General features: G+C 42.3%; 1 protein-coding gene across 1 annotated transcript in view; it reads right to left on the bottom strand.

Moving 5' to 3' along the window:
• PGM2L1 (phosphoglucomutase 2 like 1) overlaps positions 1 to 18963 on the bottom strand; it is a 54903-nt gene that overhangs the window by 17889 nt on the left and 18051 nt on the right. Inside the window, exons 2-4 of the mRNA XM_054973937.1 lie at positions 9286 to 9453; positions 3063 to 3169; positions 342 to 426 (exon numbers count right to left, since the gene is read on the bottom strand). Coding sequence (XP_054829912.1) covers positions 342 to 426; positions 3063 to 3169; positions 9286 to 9453 — 360 coding nt within the window. The remainder of the gene's footprint in view (positions 1 to 341; positions 427 to 3062; positions 3170 to 9285; positions 9454 to 18963) is intronic.

Below are 18963 nucleotides of genomic sequence, written 5' to 3'. Positions count from 1 at the left end.
AGGGCAGATACTTTTTAAAAAAGTGGTTGTGGTGTGTTTAACCCTTTCCCCATGCTATTTCACCATTTTAAATGCCCCATCCCTCGAGCTTTTACTTGCCTTCTCGAGCGAAATATTTCATTACCTGTCCTCAATTTGGCAAACAGCAATTTCAGGGGGGAAAGTGTTTATGTTGGAGAAAATGGCCTGTTCTGGGAAGGATTAAATTAAGCCACTTCCCTGGCTTAATTCCCCCTCACCATAGATGTGCTGGATTTTTAAAAGCAGTGGGTGATTCTGATCATAGGCTTCCTACATCACACCTAGCTCGGCCCTCAAATGTAATGAGAAGGAAGACTTACCACAAAAGGTGTGGGGACGTATCTTGAGAACAAGTAGACAGGGACCCCCTTCGCAAGCAAGACTGCTGCAGTGAGCTTCGCAAGTCTGCAGAAGACAACAAATGGTCAGTTAGCTCCATGGCACAGACTGTTTCCCACAAAACCCTCAGCCAAGAAAAAATTCTCAGGGCGAAGCCGGACAGCACAGCTCAAGAACAGGGGTAGCTTGAGAAACCCTCTTTTGCTCTGAAAATCAGAACTGAAGAAGAAGCTGATTCCGCCACAGGACACCCTCATAACCTCCTCACAAAATCCTTCTTTCTAACTCAAAGTATTTTTGCATTTGTAAAAAACAAACTTCCTTTTAGAAGGTTTAAAATTTGCCATCTAGTGGTGAGGAGCAGACACCTCACCTAAAGCTGGGTATGAGAGGCAAGCTGGATGGTAAACCAGGGCCAAATCCGCACGTCTTACCACACGAAATTCCCGGAAGACAGTGTCTTCTCATGTGAAATTGTGCCAGGAAGATGCGATTTCACGCAAACTCCCGGATAACAGCGTCTCCCTGGTGCGATTTCGCGCAAGAAGACGCTGTCTTCCAGGCCTTTCGCGCGATGTTCTGCAGGCAGGTAAGACGTGTGGAAACAGCCCAGCCTTCGATTCACTGGTATCTACAGGTATAATTTCAGTTAGAGGGCCAACTCCACCTTAGCTTCCTTTCAGCAGTGCTGGTTTTGAAAGCATCCACATGATGTATCCTTGTGTCTGCCTTTGCTTTGCTGCAAACTTTCCCAAGACTGGTTTGATACAATATTTTTGGAGAGACTGCAGCCGAAGCCCCTTTAGAAACTGCGAGAATAGCAAGACGCACATTTTTTCAGATCCTGCCCGCATTGATATCATTTCCCTTACCTCATCCCTGCAGCAGCCATTTCCTTCCTCAATCGGAGGGCTTTTTAAAAACAACCAGTAATAGCTGTATCGCTATTATATTAGAATGATCTTTAACGACAATGTACTAGTTCCCACTTATCATTTTTAAAAAGTGGTTATCTAGAATTTTTGGTGGCAGAGTTATCAGGAGAAATGTTCAGCCAGTATATTTCCGATTTATCACTCTGCGATTAAAAGGAATGAGCCTTCTTTGAAGATGAAAACTGGAACCTAGTACATGGCTGCAAAGGACTGTTATAACCTTATAATAGTATAGCTATTGCCAATTTTTTTTAAAGCCTGAAAGAAGCCCTGCAGTGGCAAGAGGGAAGAATGGTAGCCTGGAGGTCTGAGGCAAGAAAAGTTGGGGGGATGCTTTGGTGTGAATGCCCCTGCAAGTGCCTCTGCCTCTGGAACATCACCAAGAGCTACGTGGAAAACCAGCTCTACGTGGAAGCAGCCCAAGCTCCCACTGAACTTGAAGGATCTGCCTTTGATCATTTATTCCCTTTCAAAAGCAAAAATAAAAGGCAGAAAAATAAAGGGGGAAATAAAGTGCACCCAATGGCGATGCTTTCGCTTTAAACCTGTTTCCTCGTCAATACCCAAATTGCTTTTAGAATGGGAGAAGGGTAAAAAGCAGCACAGAAGTTTGGGAGGAGAGTTCCTAAACCACAATATGGGGGGACAAACTGCACAACCAGAAGTTAATGTAGTTGCATATGATGTAATTTTATTGTTTCTCTTTACATAACGGTGGGCCTGGGAAACAGGTGGGGCACGGCAAGCTGTACTCGATTCACCTTCTTTTACTGAGATTGAAAATAAATGGCCAATATTATAACGCTCCTGTATAGATCTATGGTGCGGCCTCATTTGGAATACTGTGTGCAATTCTGGTCACTGATTCTCATAAAGGACAATGCAGGGCTGGAAAAAGTATAGAAGAGGACAACCAAGACAATTACGGGGTTGGAGCACATTTTCTATGACAATAGCGGAACGAGTTTGAGATTTTTTTAGTTTAGAAAAAAGATGACTAAGAAGGGACACGACAGAGGTTGATGAAATTATGCACAGGGTACAGAAAGTGGGCCAAACACTTTTTCTCCCTCTCTCCAAATACTAGAACTCAATGAAGCGAAACCAGAGGAAGGCTTTGGCCTCCTCTGCCCTGTTGTTGGGCCTGCAGAGTAACTGGCTAGCCACAGTGTGAGCCAGGATGCTGGACTAGATGGATTACTGGTCTGATCCAGCAGGGCTCTTCCGATGTTCTTACATTCTTACTACACAGTCTGGCCTCATCCGCCAAAAGACTTTCCCCTGGTCCCAGAAGACTGACATGAGATCCACAAAGTGGCTGTAACCAAGGCTGTGCCCTTGTATAAACTTCAACGATGAACATTCCTGAGCAGATGTTACATCTTCCAGGGCTGGAATTTTGGAAGAAGTTGCTAGGCACAGCTGAGTACCATCTGGGCTGACTTTGGTCACACCCAAGCTTCATTACGTATGGGCAGTGGAAAAGAGAGTAGAGGCACCCACAGTTTCAGTCTGTGGCTTGCAGCCTGGGGCCTATGATAGCCAGAACAAAATGGAGACCTACCCAGGATGTGTTTGTTTCCATGTTTTTGTTTATTTGTCTCAATATATTGCTTTATATTGATTTATTTAAGCTGCTTTTGGTCCTTTTGGAAAGAAGAGTGGCACAGAAATCCCCTTGTCGTGCTCATACTGTTAAGACAGAGAAATATAGCTCTTTTGACCCAACTTTATTTCCTGTATTTTGTAGGTAAGCTAAACCCGTACCGTAAACTGCTACAACTGCTGGTCACCTGACCTCGAGTGTCATATCCCACAACAAAACCACGTTGCTTGAAGTCTGGAAAACATTTCTCGAGGTATTTGTACATCCCCTGCAATGAAAGCAAACAGAGGTAACCTTCATTAATGCCTACTCACTTGAGTCTTTAGACTTCCCTGTCCCATTCCCGCATGGCAGGGAACAACACTGCATAGCCCGGAGTGAGAATTCTCTCTCAAATCTCAAAAAAGGCATTAGACTCACGGATTATTCTCTACTTGAGAATAATTATTCTCTACATGAATGCTTCTTAGATTATTCTCTACTTGAATACCAGTAAATGCATCATTACTGTACTTTTACCCTCACACCAGCCTGGTAAAGTGGGCTGAAATGATGGGTTGAGCCCAAGGCCTCCTAGTGAATCACAGATGAACAACGTAGATCTTGGCATTGCTCACTTATGCTCCAAACCAGTACTATCCACTGCATCACGATGGCAAGGGAAACAAGAGATTCACCCACCATCTTTGCTACCTTCCAACAAAAGAGAGTCCCTGGAGAGCCAGGAAACAAGTCCATGGGCTTGTCTTCCGCAGCTGCAAGGGCCCAAAAGCTCAAATGTATTACAACCTTAAGGACTGTTTTCTCCCATATGAACCTACCCATCCATGCCAGTCATCTATGGAGACCCCTCCATCTGAGGCCAGACAGGTGGCGACCTGAGAAAGGGTCAGTTGGGGCACCTAAACTTTGGAACTCTCTCCCCAAGGAGATTAGCCTCCCTCCATCTGTCACTGTCTTCTACCAGCAGGTGAAGAATTTTTTTTGTTTTGCTGCTGTACTCTCTCAGTTAAACTCTTATTGAGAAAGCCAGTTTGGTGTGGTGGTTAAGAGCGGCAGGACTCTAATTTGGAGAACAGGGTTTGATTCCCCATTCCTCCGCTTGAAGCCAGCTGGGTGACCTTGGGTCAGTAACAGTTCACCGGAGCGCTCTCAGTCCCACCCACCTCACAGAGTGATTGTCCTAAGGATAACAATAACACACTTTGTAAAGAGCTCCGAGTAAGCGTTAAGTTATCCTGAAAGGCTGTGTTATAAATCGAATGTTGTTATGTTATTATTATTATTATTATTGGCCCTCCTTCCTGTGTATATGTGTTATTTATTTATATGTCTACATGTTTTACTGCATTTATAAATATATAAGTATTATTTTAATATATGTTGTTCACTGCCTTGGGAACTCTATTTGGGTGGAAAGGGGGCATATAAATTGTTTTATACAATAAATAAATAATAAATGAAACAATCCTTGGAAAACCTGCATTAGAGATGGCCCCCCATGCTAAGCGATAGCCCATCCTTGCCAAATGCTTAATATTCCTGAGGCTGATTGTGCTAGTCTGCTGCAGAAAATTCAGACAGGAGTCTTATTATGGCATCTTAAAGGTCAACAGATTTCTTGGGACTGAAGCTCACTTCAGCAGATGAAGGAAGCAGTTCCTCATTTGGCAAGCATACACATGTACACATGATTATAGAGGAAAAAATAGTGGGTTCAAAAGGTCATGCAATGCAAGCAGCACAGGGTAAGACATTTCTGTGCAAAACTCAGATGTCTCCAAGAGACACACAAATATTTCAGTTGGTCTTTGAAACGCTTTAGGATGCATTTTGCCTTCCGGGTACCCAATACTGTTCTCTTCTTTCAGAAAAGAGAGAGCGCTTCAGTTTCTGGCATGGCTAGGGCTCAGAACCACGTTGCTGTGGGGCAGTTCAGAAGAGAGACAGGCTCCAAATCCAACTGCTGACTGAGCTCCTGGAGAAAACAGTCCTCAGCTAGCACAAATCTCAGTCACAAGACCGTTACCCAGCTAGTCAACAGGCTTCTCTGAGGATACTCTGCAGTGCTGTCGTACCAAGTTTCTCCCTTAGCATCTTGACTGCCTTATGGATTTAATTGAGACTCCCTGGAAGGCTCTGGGTTTTGCAAAGCCAAAAAGCATACATCGGTTTCACCCTGTTTCTTTACTCATATGGGCACAGCTAGATGGAACAGACGTTCAGGAACAGCTTGGTGACACCATGTTCGCTGGTACGCAGGCATCTGGGTGTAGAATCAATGGTTGCTCCAGTTTCTATGGCACCAATCCTATGCACATTCAGTTCCAAAGAAATTCCAGTAAACTCAAAAGTAAACAGGAGTTCTCTTAAGAATGCTTTCCTGGGAATGAGCCACATTGAATAGGCCTGAATAGGATTGCTCTCCAAGTTAGTTTTTAAGGTGCCAGTAGACTCCTGTGTATTTGGCTGCAACAGACTAACACAGCTACCCTTCCGGAATTAAGCCGAAAAGATTTGTCCACAACCCTTCCACTAAGAACCACCAACCAGGAGGGAATAGGGGGGAGAGGCAGAGAATCAGAAAAATTATAAGAGATCGCCTCTCCATTCCCACATCAGCCTACTAAATGCAACCCAATGTGCCAAAAAGCACAGAGGTATGGTTGTTGTGGGTTTTCCGGGCTGTATTGCCGTGGTCTTGGCATTGTAGCACAGAGGTAGTTTATTCAGTTCTCCAAATTCCCAGGTTTCAAAGTTTCTAGTTCCATTCATTGCAGATATTGCCTTTCCCTTATATCTCCATATAGCAAAGGGCTAGAGATTTACTTTTAAAAAAATGAAAACTGGGAATTCAGAGAAGCAGACAGACTGCTTTAATTTCTCAATGATATGCCAATTGCCTATATATAAAAAAAACAAGTAAGTCCCCTGGTGCTATGGGGAAAGGGGAATGATCACCAGGGGAACTGGGTCAGAGAAAATCTGCCACATAGAAGCCCCAATGCCCCTGTGCTATTCTGGCAACTGTAATGGGGAAACCACACAAGCCCCTAAATGGGAAGCAACTATATATTCGAGTTTGAGTCCCATAAGACCTACAACAGCAGAGTGGTCTTCCTGTGCTATAAGGTGAGAAGGAACAGCAAATTCTTTGTGCGCTCCTGCCTCAGACTGTGCGGATTAACAGTACAGTTCTACACAGAGTAAATTCATTCTAAGTAATTCTACACAGAATTCCATTCTCAGTCTTAATGCACTGAGGTTTAAAGCAGGATTGATTCAGTGTAAGCACGAGAGCAAAGGAGTGTGCCTGAATGCTTAGGAACACGCTCGGTGTAGTGGCTGGAGTGCTGATTAGAGGGTCCTGGGTTCAGATTCCCTCCTCATCCATGAAGGTGTCTAGGTGACCCTGGGCCAGTCACTCTTTCAGCCGAACCAACCTCATAGGAAACTTGTGAGGATAAAATACAGTGGAGAATTGTGTGTGCTCTGCTAAGCTCTTGGGAGGAAGAGAGAGATTAAAAATGTCCTAGAGACGGATAGAAGCCCACCTCCTCGAGAGTTCCAGCCATGAGGGAGCACTAACTCTACAACAGGCAATGACAAGGGCAGCAGATGAGCATATGTTGAGTTGCTTCAGTACTTTCTGTGTTTAACTGAGGGATGGTTGGAAGACACCCGGTGCAGCGACCTTGCTGAAGGTAAAGGAGACTGGGTGCATATCGATGCCTGAATGGAAGACCTCCTGCATATCCTACACAAGTCACCTTGACTTCCATGACTGAAGGAAAGTGGGATACACCTGCAATGCATGATGTCTTTCTTCTATGGAATACACAGCAGCACATGTGCAGTTCTTTGGCGGCCCAATCAGAGCAATGATCGGCCCCGCAACTGGCTTTGCTTCCGCTACGTTGCTGAGTCACATGCTGAGGATTCTGCTATGGAGCTTCAGATTCAGTGGGCACAGTCCGTGGACTGCATGCTGCTCATGGTGAGCAAAACTGGCCTGGACTGATGCACATTTGTCCTCTCTCTTCTCATCAGTGCAAAGCCAATTTTCAAACAAGAAACTAGGCTCAGAGGGGCCACCTCAAATAATTTATGATCCTTTGCCTCGGTCCCAGAGAAAATATGGATCTGAAGTACGAAAACCAAATAGAGTTCAACAAGCCAGCATCCATTCGATGAAACGCTCAAGTTCAGGAACAAAACTGATTTAGCCCACGTCCCAAATGTTACTCTAATATAGCCAAAAATAGTATCTCAAGTCAACAACCAGCATGAACAAAACCCACAGAACGAGCAAAACAGCACTAGCAGAAATTCCTCAGCATCTCAGCGAAAGCTGCCAAGAATGCTTATTGCTATCCAGCCAATCCGAAGTTCCTCCCTGCTCTCAGCAGAGCAAAACAAAGCCAGCACGTGCTACCCAGGCTATGAGAGCGTGAACAGCTCCAATGTCAACAAAGTACACAGGTCAAAAGTGAAAAATGACATTTCCTTCCTTCGCAATCCATTAAGACAGTTATTTCATTTCTTAAAAGCTGGCCGTATTACCCAACGCAAATGCTTTAGAACATATTTTTGACAATTTTCAAGCTTCTTTAGCAGCCCTGATCACAAATCCCCTTCAGAAGACGACTTTTAAAAATAACCCTCTTCATTCCTAACACTAGGACTTGAAGGTTTTTAGAATCTTAACCCATTATGATCACCAGAGAGTATGCAAATGCAAACAAGAGAATCTCAATTTATACACGCTCTCTGTACAAAAAAAAACAAATCTTCCCCAGGTAGTATCAGGGATTATATCCAAGCCAAGATAAAGAGGGGCCACAACGGCATGGTTTAGACCACTGGCAGTGCCTGGGGGACAGCTTCACGCTAATGGAATCATCAGCAGAAGTGAATTCACACACAGATGTTTTGCTCTCCCTTGGCTTCCTTCCTGCAGCACCGTCTTCATTCACGTAACGTTGTCCTCTATTCATTCTGTTTCAATGTTTCCCCCCAACTTAGCTCGAACCCTTCCAAACTTGGTTCGACACAAGATTTTTCAGGAAGATTATGGTCAAACACCTCTGGACACCACGTGGACAGGAAAAGTGGGCGTTTTCTGTCCACATTGATGCCGTTTTCCTTACCCCAGTCACTGTGTTCGCCATTTATCCACCAGCCACTGGAGGGCTTTTAAAAACTGGTGATAGCTATAATGCTATAGCTATCTACTGCAGCAATGTTCTAGTTCCCAACTTTCATATTTTTAAAAAATTAAGTCTCTAGCCCTTTTGCTTGTAGAGAGAAAGTGAAAGATACTGGCGGTTTATTTCTCCAATAACTCTGTAACCAAGAGTGCTAGAGAGTTAACTTTTTAAAAATGAAATCTGGGAACTAGAACTCTGTTTCAAAAGATCACTGACACGTTATAGTGATATATCTATTACTAACCCCAAACCCCTCCGTTGGGGGTTGGGTTGGCAGTCCCAAGAGCTGAAAAGTGCAGGACAAACTTCTGTACGTATGCTCCACTGCCACTATGAATGCCTCCACATTCACAGCACCATCGAGAGCCACACAGAGAATTATCTCCGTGTGGAGTGGAAGCAGCCCTGGTTGCATTTCAAACAATCAAGGAGTGATCCACCGTGCATTTCAAGCAGCCATTTTTTTTTGTTTTAAATACCTTCCTCACAGCACTTCCACCCTTCAAAACTCCTGCTGTTCTGGTGGATCAGAAACAGTGGAAAGAATTTTATTACATCTTTTACCTACCATGTCCCAGAAGACCTCAGGCAAATTCCCCTTCCACCCACCCATATTTTTGCATATGTTTTAACACATTTGTCCAACTGACCAGACAAATTACAGTTGCCCTGAACTGTCTGTGCAGACTTAAAAGGATGGGGAAAAATTCATTTCTTGTGATAAACGCATAGCTTTTGCATCCTCTGAGACAATTCCCACACACCAGATGCCATGGAATGGCTTAGTAGTATAGTAAGCAAAAAATCTTTACTTTTTAAAATAGGGCTATGACTTGCTCCAAGATTTTGAGGGATAATAATAATAATAACATTCACCCTTCAGGACAACTTAACGCCCACTCAGAGAGGTTTACAAAGTATGTTTTTATTATCCCCACAACAACAAACACCCTGTGAGGTGGGTGGGGCTGAGAGAGCTCTGAGAGAGCTGTGACTGGACCAAGGTCACCCAGCTAGCTTCAAGTGGAGGAGTGGGGGATCAAACCCAGCTCTCCAGATTAGAGTCCCGCTGCTCTTAACCACTACACTAAACTGGCAGCAGCGTATGTCTTTGGCAGGACAGTATTCATTACTTGGTGTGTATACCACCTGCATAATGCTTGCCAGAACTCACCTGTGTAGACTGAATCACAGTAAGATCATTGATGTAACAAAAGCCCGCCCCCATGGCTGAGCGGAGTCCGGCAGTCCCAAATGTAAGTCTGCGACACAGGCGGTCCCGGAGCTCTTTATTCCTCCCATTCCGTAGCAGATTTTCAATTTGTTCTTTTGTTTTAGGATTCTGAAAGTGAATCAATAAAATAGAGCTATTTTAGAACCACAGAGTAAATAATCTCTACCACTACCCTCTCCCCAGCAAATTAATGTCGTAAATAACTACTCAGAAATTATTAAAACATTTATACCCTGCTCCCATACCCCTCTTTTGATCTGCATGGGCTCACAAAATGGCTTACGGTAATCCTAACATCCACAGCATATAACAAAAACAAAATGCACGCAAACAAAAAGAATTAAAGAGTTATGAAAACTAGCAGAACCACAAAATCAGTAGAAACATTACCCGCGCTACTCAATTTAAAAACTGAAAGAAACTGAGGAACCCCAAATGCTCTTTGAAAGAGTACCATCCTTGACTGATGTCTAGCCAACAAATGGAACAAAAATGCACCTCTATAGGAGGGAGTTCTAGGTTCCTGGTGCCACAGCTGAAAAGACCTTGCCCTAGATAACCATTCACTGCACCTCACATGTTGGGAGCATATGGCCAGGCAGGCCTGGGCAAGGAAATACCTGGAGATTTGGGGACAGAGCCTAGGGAGGGTAGAAAGCTCAGTAGCAATGTGATGCCATAGAGTGCTCAGTGCAATGTCCAAAGCTGCCATTTTCTCCAGGAGAAATTACCTCTGTGGTTTGGAGATTAGTCATAATTCTGGGACTACCCCAGGCTCCTCCTAGAGATTAGCAACCCGATCACCAAGGAATATCTTTATAAATGTAAAGGTTTATATGGGTTTGTGCTACGGAAGGTAGGGTTGCCAACTCTTGAAAGGCTAGAATCTGGCAAAGGGGTAGAGCCATAAGGTCAAAAAGCAGAGCCAAGGGTAATTAGGGCCCACAGCCAAGAAGTAAAACGGTACAGCCAACAGAAAATGCTCTATTAATTTGAGTATATGGCTACTCCATTTAGTAACAAGATGCATAAACCGATATACTTAACAGCAGATAAATCTATAATCCATGAAAATTAGAGTATCTCTACACAAGACACCTTATATGGGGATACTCAAGTGAGAGCTCTTACACTTGTTCTCCTGTTGTGGATATGCATGCACTGCCAGGGAGACAGAGTACACTTGAATATAAGACCACACAGAAAGTAAGTCACTTGAGCGTCCCTGTGTAAGATGTCTTGTACAGAGAAACTCTCAGGCAAGCTCCTGAGCAAGTGAATCCATAAACACAAAGAATGCAAAACTTACATAGGCACATGTTCCTATCAGTGTCACACATTCTCCCACCCTCCCTTCCTTTGACCCACTGACTCTGGATCTGCTGGCTGCTTCTGGTGGATGGCAGCTTCTGCCTTTTGGCAGCCACCCTTGGCAGGAAGGTCTGTTCTCCCTACCATTCTATCCAGGAGGGGAGGAACGGGGCCAGGGGGAAGAGGAAAAAAAGAGAGGAAGATGCAATGGGCTGAAGGGAATATACAAGGGAAATTGGGGCGGGGGAGGGTTGATAAAGGGGAAATGTTTAGTTCTGGGGTGTAGAGAAGACTAAAGGGTATATTCCAGGAATGGAGAGCGGAAAGGCTGCTGCTCCCCCAACCACTCTCCCATTGTATTGTCGAAGGCTTTCACGGCCGGAGAACGATGGTTGTTGTGGGTTTTCCGGGCTGTATTGCCGTGGTCTTGGCATTGTAGTTCCTGACATTTCGCCAGCAGCTGTGGTTGGCATCTTCAGAGGTGTAGCACCAAAAGACAGAGATCTCTCAGTGTCACAGATCAGAGATCTCTCAGTGTCATTGTCACACTGAGAGATCTCTGTCTTTTGGTGCTACACCTCTGAAGATGCCAGCCACAGCTGCTGGCGAAACGTCAGGAACTACAATGCCAAGACCACGGCTATACAGCCCGGAAAACCCACAACAACCATCACTCTCCCATTATTTATGTCCATCAAAATAAACAGGAGAGGGACTATGTGCTCATTTCATTTTACAGAGAAGCATTTCCAAGCCAGAAAACTTGACGTGCCCACCAATATGCAGTCCAGTTAGGCAATATATGTTCCATAACCTTAATTATTACAAGAAGGGTTTTAGTTCTTCGTGTCGAGTCTTCCCACTTAGACACCCCTTCTCCTTCCCCTTTTAATGTCCCTCCAAATCAGAATCCTCAACAGAAGCAGTCAGAGTCCAATAATGGCTGCTTCCAAACAGTAGCTTTTCCCTGGTTGGACACCAAACTGGAGAAGATATTTTGTAATCTTCTCCAAACCTGGTTTGGCATGATATTTTTGGAAAAATCAGTTAGAGCATGCTTGTATGCTATGTGGATGGGAGGTGTACATTTCTGTAGGTCCCACCCTACATTAGCACCATTTTCCTTGCCTCAGTCCCCCTCCCACCACCCCCATTGCCATTTTCCTTGCCACTGGAGGACATTTTTGAACTTGAAAAAAAACCTGGCAGTTCAGAGATTGCTATAACATTACAATGACCTACCGATTCATTCCTCAGAATCCCCACCTTTCTCTTCTGAAAGAGCCAGTCTCTAGCTCTTTTCAACACAGAGATATGCCTTTCTTTTATATCTCTGTAACAAAAGGGGCCAGAGACTTACTTTTGGTTTTGAAAAGAAAGCTGGGAATTCAGAGGACCTAGCAACAAATATCACTGTAACAGTATAACAATATTGCAATGTGTCAATTGCCAATTTTTTTTAGAAAGCACCCCTCCCCTCTCTCTGGTAGTGGCACCAGTCTGGAGTGGAATTGCAGCTGCAAGGCAGGGCGGGAGGGGCTGAGGCACGGAAAGTTCAGGGGGAAAGCTGCTGTGTATATACTTTGTTGTCACTGTTAAGGATTCTGCAGCAACAGGAGCTACAACAGAAACTTGTTGCCATGAAAAAGCATCATAGACGCTCATAAATGCCCCAAGTCACACCCTGTGACCAGAAAGCTCCACCTCAATCTAGAAGTGGTGACGATCTATAGCTATTCAAAGGTAAAAGCAGCTATACACAACATCTTATTATTGCATGTGTTGTAGGTCTGACGTCCGTTTCAAAACTCAGCCTTGTTTCATTACACATAGAACACAGAATGATGACAAATTTGAAGTGAGGAAGAAAATATAACACTCAGAGAGGTGAAAGATAGTTGAAAGGTTCCCCTAATCGGGACTTGTTCCTGCTCAGCCAATTCTGATCTAACTCTTGACTGGTCAAGTCTGCAGCTCCCCCTTAATCCTATTACAGCCATAGTGCAGAACAGGGGCATTTGCACAAGGCGGTTCATCCCAGAGCCCCTTTAACCTATTTAGACAACATTACAGCTACTCTTGGAAGGGAATGTGGTAAACGTGGTTTGGTCCACAGAAACTGACAAAAGAGACTTCCGGTTTGGGATTCATGGAGGTCTGAAGCAGCTCCATTTGCGGAGCTGACCGGACTGCCGTTTTAAGCGGCCGGCGGGGGGAAAATAGCCCGCGGCTGACTGCTCTCAGGCGGAGAGCAGGCAAAGAACGCTCAAGACCCTAGGGTGTGTTAGATCTCGGACGAGGGGGGGCTCTGCGCAACGGGTCCCCTCCCGATCCTTGAGGTCCCACCCTGCAACAGGTCGGCTACAATCTCTGCGGCAGTTCTGGGGCCAATTCGGCTGGCATAAGACCTACATACCCAAGCTTCGATTGGGGGAAGAAGTGGAGAGGAGAAGTTAAAATCGAAACAGCGATTACAACCCGAGAAAAGTGAATGAGAAGGTAAAGATCACTATCTTCTGATACGGGACAGATTGATAAAAGCAGAGAGGAATAAAAGTAGATTTTCAAACTGCAACAGGCTAATGAAAAGGAGGGGAAGACTCGGCAAGAGTTGTATTTGAAAAGAGACTAAGTTTAAAGAAGTTATTAAAGAAATTGGACTATTGTTTTGAATACTTGCGGTTATGGAGCTGTGAGAAAAAGATACCATCGCGAGACCTACTATGGGAAGTCGGGAGACAGGAAGTGCGTAATAACAATAGAGTTGTTGGAGAGAAGCGGCCCTTGCTGGAGGGCAGGAAGAAGGGAATCGCCATCTTTGAAAGGGGAAGGGTCGCGGCTTCAGCGGAAAAGGAAGTAGGCCATTTTGGATTACAAAATCATAGAGAAACCATAGAGAAAAGACGCCCGACATTTTGGACTCTTTAAAAATTAATTTATGTAAGAAGACCGGGACATTTGAAACAAAAAGACACTAAATCTTACGCCACGGAGTTAAGGAAGAGAGCGGACTCGTGGGAGCGAGCTAAAGCAAGCCCCACGATGTCGAAAAAAGAGTGGCAATCGGCAATAGAAAACCTGGACAAAAAACTTTTAGAAGTGATTAAAGAACTTAAGGACACGAAATTGGAGCTGATTAAAGAGGTTAAACAGACAGTAAAATCGGAGCTGTCAGAAGTGAAGAAAGGTATGGAAACAATACAAAATGAATTACAAGGAACGCAGCAGAGAGTTAAAGCAGTAGAAGGCGCGATGGAGAATCTAGCAGACACGCAACAAACAGAGATGAGACTGATGAGGGGAAGAATGGCGGTTGCGGAAAGTAGACACATGGAGAAGCAGCTGAGATTTCGCAGCTTGCCGGAAGTGGAAGGAAAGACAGCGCAAGAACAGATGACTGAGGTGTTAGCTGAATACCTGGGGAAGGAGGAGGAGGAAGTTGTGGCTATCCTTGATGTGGCATATCGCGTAAACTCGAGAATTGCAACCCAGAGGAAATTACCAAGAGATGTGATTGTGCAGTTTACGACACGAAACATGAAAGAGAAGATTGTGACTAAACAGTTTCAAGATCCATTGGAGATTGATGGCAAGACAATTATCATAATGAAGGAATTACCCAGATCAGTGCTACTAGATCGGAAAAAATATAAAGTGCTAATCCAGATGTTGAAGGACATGAAAATCAGGTACAGATGGGAGCTCCCAGAAGGTCTGTCCTTTGAATTTGGAGGGGCCAAAAAGCGCATTAGATCTGAGCGAGAGATGGAGCGATTTATAAGGGACAATGAAAAGGATTTACCAACAAGATTATGAGTATGGAGTGTAAAGTTTTATCTTGGAATGTAAATGGACTAAATTCACCGAATAAGAGAAAAAACATTTTCCACTGGCTATTAAAACAAAAATGTGACATTGTTTGTTTGCAAGAGACCCATATTCGAAAGCAGGATGTAAAATATTTAAAATTGGGAAAACTGGGCAAGGAATTTGTAGCGGCCTCCAATAAGAAAAAAAGAGGAGTGGTGTTGTATATAAAAGAGGAGCTACAGCCAAAATTTGTAATGAAAGATGTGGAAGCCAGATTTATAGCAGTGGAATGTACCTGGAACTTAAAGAGAGTGTTGGTAGTCGGAGTTTATGCACCTAACGGTGCAAAAGAAAGCTTCTTTGAGGATTTGAGGAAGCATCTAGATGATCTTTCATATGACCAGATAATTCTTGCTGGAGACTTCAATGGAGTGACAAACTTGGAATTAGATAAAAAGACAATAACGGCACAAAAGAAAAGAGGACTATTACCAAAGCTCTTTTTTGAGTTGATACAACAGGAGACTCTAGAAGATGTATGGAGAAGAGAATATCCTAAAAGCAGACAGTTTACTTTTTATTCTGCAAGGCACTCTACATTATCAAGAATTGATATGATCTGGGCCTCAAAAGACTTAGCGTTATGGACTAAGGAGGTAGAAATAATGCCGATGGTAGGCTCAGATCACAATCCAATTATGTGGAAATTAGGGAAAAGGAGAAAAAGGAAAGCATGGAGAATAAATGAGGACTTGCTACAGGAAGGAGAGAATATGGAGATGCTGAGAAGAGAGACAAAGTTCTTCATACAATACAACGTGAATAAAGAAGTACCAACTGATAAAGTTTGGGATGCTTATAAGGCGGTTATAAGGGGCATACTAATGGACTTAAATGGTAGAGCAAGAAAAAAGAAAGAGGAGAAAAGACAAGAGATCGAGGAGAAAATAAAAGCCAAAGAAATACAGTTAAAAAAGAGACCAGGGAAAAAGAAATTATATCAGGAAATTAAAATACTTCAAGAACAGTTAACAGCAATGAGTAATAAAGAATTGGAGTGGAACCTTAAAAGACTGAATCAGAAAGCGTTTGAAGGTGCTAATAAACCTGGGAAGTATCTGGCATGGCAACTGAAGAAGAGAAGGGAAAAGAAAATAATAAATAAAATTTGTGAAGACAATAAAACGTATTTGGAACAGACTACCATTAGTAGAGCCTTTTACAAATTCTACGCTAAGCTGTACAATAAGAAAGAGGTAAATAAAGAATCAATAGCGTCATATTTGGAGAAAATGAAACTTCCAGTAATCTCGGAAGCTTGGAGAAATAAATTGAACAGTGAAGTAACGGATGAGGAACTAAGTAAGGCAATACAATCTGCAAATCTAGGAAAGGCGCCAGGGCCAGATGGACTTACGGCTAAATTTTATAAGACAATGGCCAATGAACTGGCACCATTCCTAAAAGAGGTGATCAATGGAGTTTTAAGGGATCAAAGGATTCCAGATACCTGGAGTGAAGCGAATATATCATTGATCCCCAAAGAGGGCCAAGACTTGACTAATGTGAAAAACTATAGACCTATATCGTTACTTAACAACGACTATAAAATCTTTGCGAAGATACTGGCGGAGAGACTGAAGGGGTGGCTTTCGTAAGTTATTGAGGAGGAACAAGCAGGCTTTTTGCCAGACAGACAAATTAGAGACAATTTAAGGACAGTGATTAATGCTATTGAATATTATGATAAGCGTTGTGATAAAGAGGTTGGTTTCTTCTTTGTTGATGCTGAAAAGGCGTTTGACAATTTAAACTGGGACTTTATGTTTGCCACTATGGAAAAGCTACAATTGGGAGAAAAATTCATTAGAGCAATTAAGGAAATTTACAGAGACCAGACTGCAGCAATTGTGGTGAATGATGAAGCGACTAAGAAATTGACTATAAGTAAAGGAACAAGACAAGGTTGCCCATTGTCTCCACTGTTGTTCATTTTGGTATTGGAGATCCTGATGATACAAATACGACAAGATGAAGAAATTCGAGGAATAAAAATAAAGGACTATTCATACAAGGTCAGAGCATTTGCGGATGATATAATGTTAATTGTAGAGGACCCATTGGAGAATATGCCAAAAGTGATAGATAAGATTAAGGAGTTTGGAGATTTGGCAGGTTTTTATATTAATAAAAAGAAGTCAAAGATATTATGTAAAAACATGACTAAGCAGAAACAACAATTGTTAATGGAAATAACGGATTGTGAAGTAACAAGCAAGGTGAAATATTTGGGAATCGAACTGACTGCTAAGAATATAGACTTATTTAAAAACAACTACGAAAAATTATGGACTCAGATAGAGAGAGATTTGATTAAATGGAACAGGCTGAATTTGTCATGGTTGGGAAGGATTGCAACAGTTAAGATGAATGTGTTACCAAGAGTAATGTTTTTGCTACAGACAATACCAATCATCAGAGACTCTAAGCAATTCGAAAAATGGCAGAGGAAAATATCAGATTTTGTATGGGCAGGCAAGAAGCCTCGAGTGAAAATGAAAGTTCTACAAGACGCAAAAGAAAGAGGCGGAATGCAACTGCCCAATCTAAGACTTTACCATGACGCAATCTGCCTAGTGTGGTTGAAAGAGTGGATGACGTTAAAGAACAAGAAATTACTAGCCCTAGAGGGATACAAAAAAATATTCGGATGGCACGCATACCTATGGCATGATAAAGTAAAGGTGAACTCGATGTTCCTGCATCATTATATACGGAGAAGTTTATATACAATCTGGAAGAAGTACAGAATCTATTTACAAGAAGGAACCCCTTTGTGGGTAGTTCCATATGAGGTGATAGATCCGAGAGCTGTTGATAATGAGCAACAATGTTTAACTTATAAAGAAATAACTAGAATTGAAGCATCTAAACTCAGAATAAGGACTCAGGAGGAACTACTACCTTATTACGATTGGTTCCAGTATAGACAGATTAGAGATTTATATAACTCGGACTCTGTAAAGGGAGGTATACGAACAGAGAATTCGGAACTAGAGCAGACCCTTTTTAAAGAGGACAAGAAAAGAATATCCAAGGTATACAAAGTACTGTTGAAATGGTATACTGAGGATGAGACAGTCAAAGCACAAATGGTGAAATGGGCTATAAACTTCAATAAAGAAATAACAATGGAGGCATGGGAATACTTGTGGAAGACTACAATGAAGACAACGACATGCATTAGCATTAAAGAGAACATTTACAAAATGATCTATCGTTGGTACATGACACCAAAGAAGATTGCGCTAGGGAATTTGAACACTTCTAATAAATGCTGGAAATGCAGGAAGCATGAGGGCTCCCTCTACCATATGTGGTGGACGTGTGAGGTAGCTAGGCAGTACTGGGGGGAAATAATAAGAGAAATGAGTGAGATTTTACAATTTCAAGTAAATAAGAACCCAGAACTCCTGCTACTAAACTTGGGAATGGAGGGAATTCCAGCCCATCATAGGACGTTGATATTTTACATGACGGCAGCAGCTAGACTTTTGTACGCGCAAAAATGGAAAGTACAAGAAGTGCCAACTATTGAAGATTGGATTTACAAATTGCTGTATATGGCAGAAATGGATAAGATGACAAGAAAACTGAGAAATCTGGACTCAGGACAGTTTAACACAGACTGGGAGAAGCTGAAACAATATTTGGAGAAGAAATGGGAGGTGGGAGGAGAACTGTGGCAGTTTGAGAACTATTGAAGTACAATAAAATGTAGAGGGGGGTGACTTTACCGGGGGGGAGAAGAGGTAAAAGTGAATCTCTAAGCAGTTATGTTATTAGATTGATATATATAGAATAATAAATAGAATATTGATAGAAAATAACTAATTATAAGTGTTAACTATAAGGATTGACTAACTAATAATATTTTCTTTCTGATTCTGTATAATGTACCAAACTGAATATGCTCATCTGAAGGTATATATGAGTCAAATTGATTGATATCATATATAGATTTATGACTGAAGGGGAATAGAAATATTAATGTAAACAAATATAACCAAAATAGAGAGAAGAAGATAGAATGAATAACATATAGAGTATAAATTAAACTGGCTGGTTTATATGAATGTATGGTTTACATAGTTTATGATATATAGAAATATTTGAAAATGGAATTATGAAAAAGGGGATAAATTGTTTATCCATTATGGAAAAAAAAGGGACTCATAGTTAGGGTACAGAGCATTAAAAATAGTTAAACAAGTATTGCTTAGAATAAAGGGAGAATATATATTTGTTAGATAGAGGAATATATAGAGTAAGGGAAAAGGGATAAAGGGTTGGAAAACTGTTGGAAGTCAACAAAAAGGGGGGGGAAAGGGAGGGGGTTAGAAAGTGGGAAATGGGAAAATTGATTGTAATGTATAAACATTTGATCCTAACCCAATAAAAATTTTTTCAAAAAAAAAAAAAAAGAAACTGACAAAA

This window comes from Eublepharis macularius, chromosome 3, assembly GCF_028583425.1.
Source record: "Eublepharis macularius isolate TG4126 chromosome 3, MPM_Emac_v1.0, whole genome shotgun sequence".
In the NCBI taxonomy this organism is placed as follows: Eukaryota; Metazoa; Chordata; class Lepidosauria; order Squamata; family Eublepharidae; genus Eublepharis; species Eublepharis macularius.
This window is presented reverse-complemented; position numbering and strand designations above follow the sequence as displayed.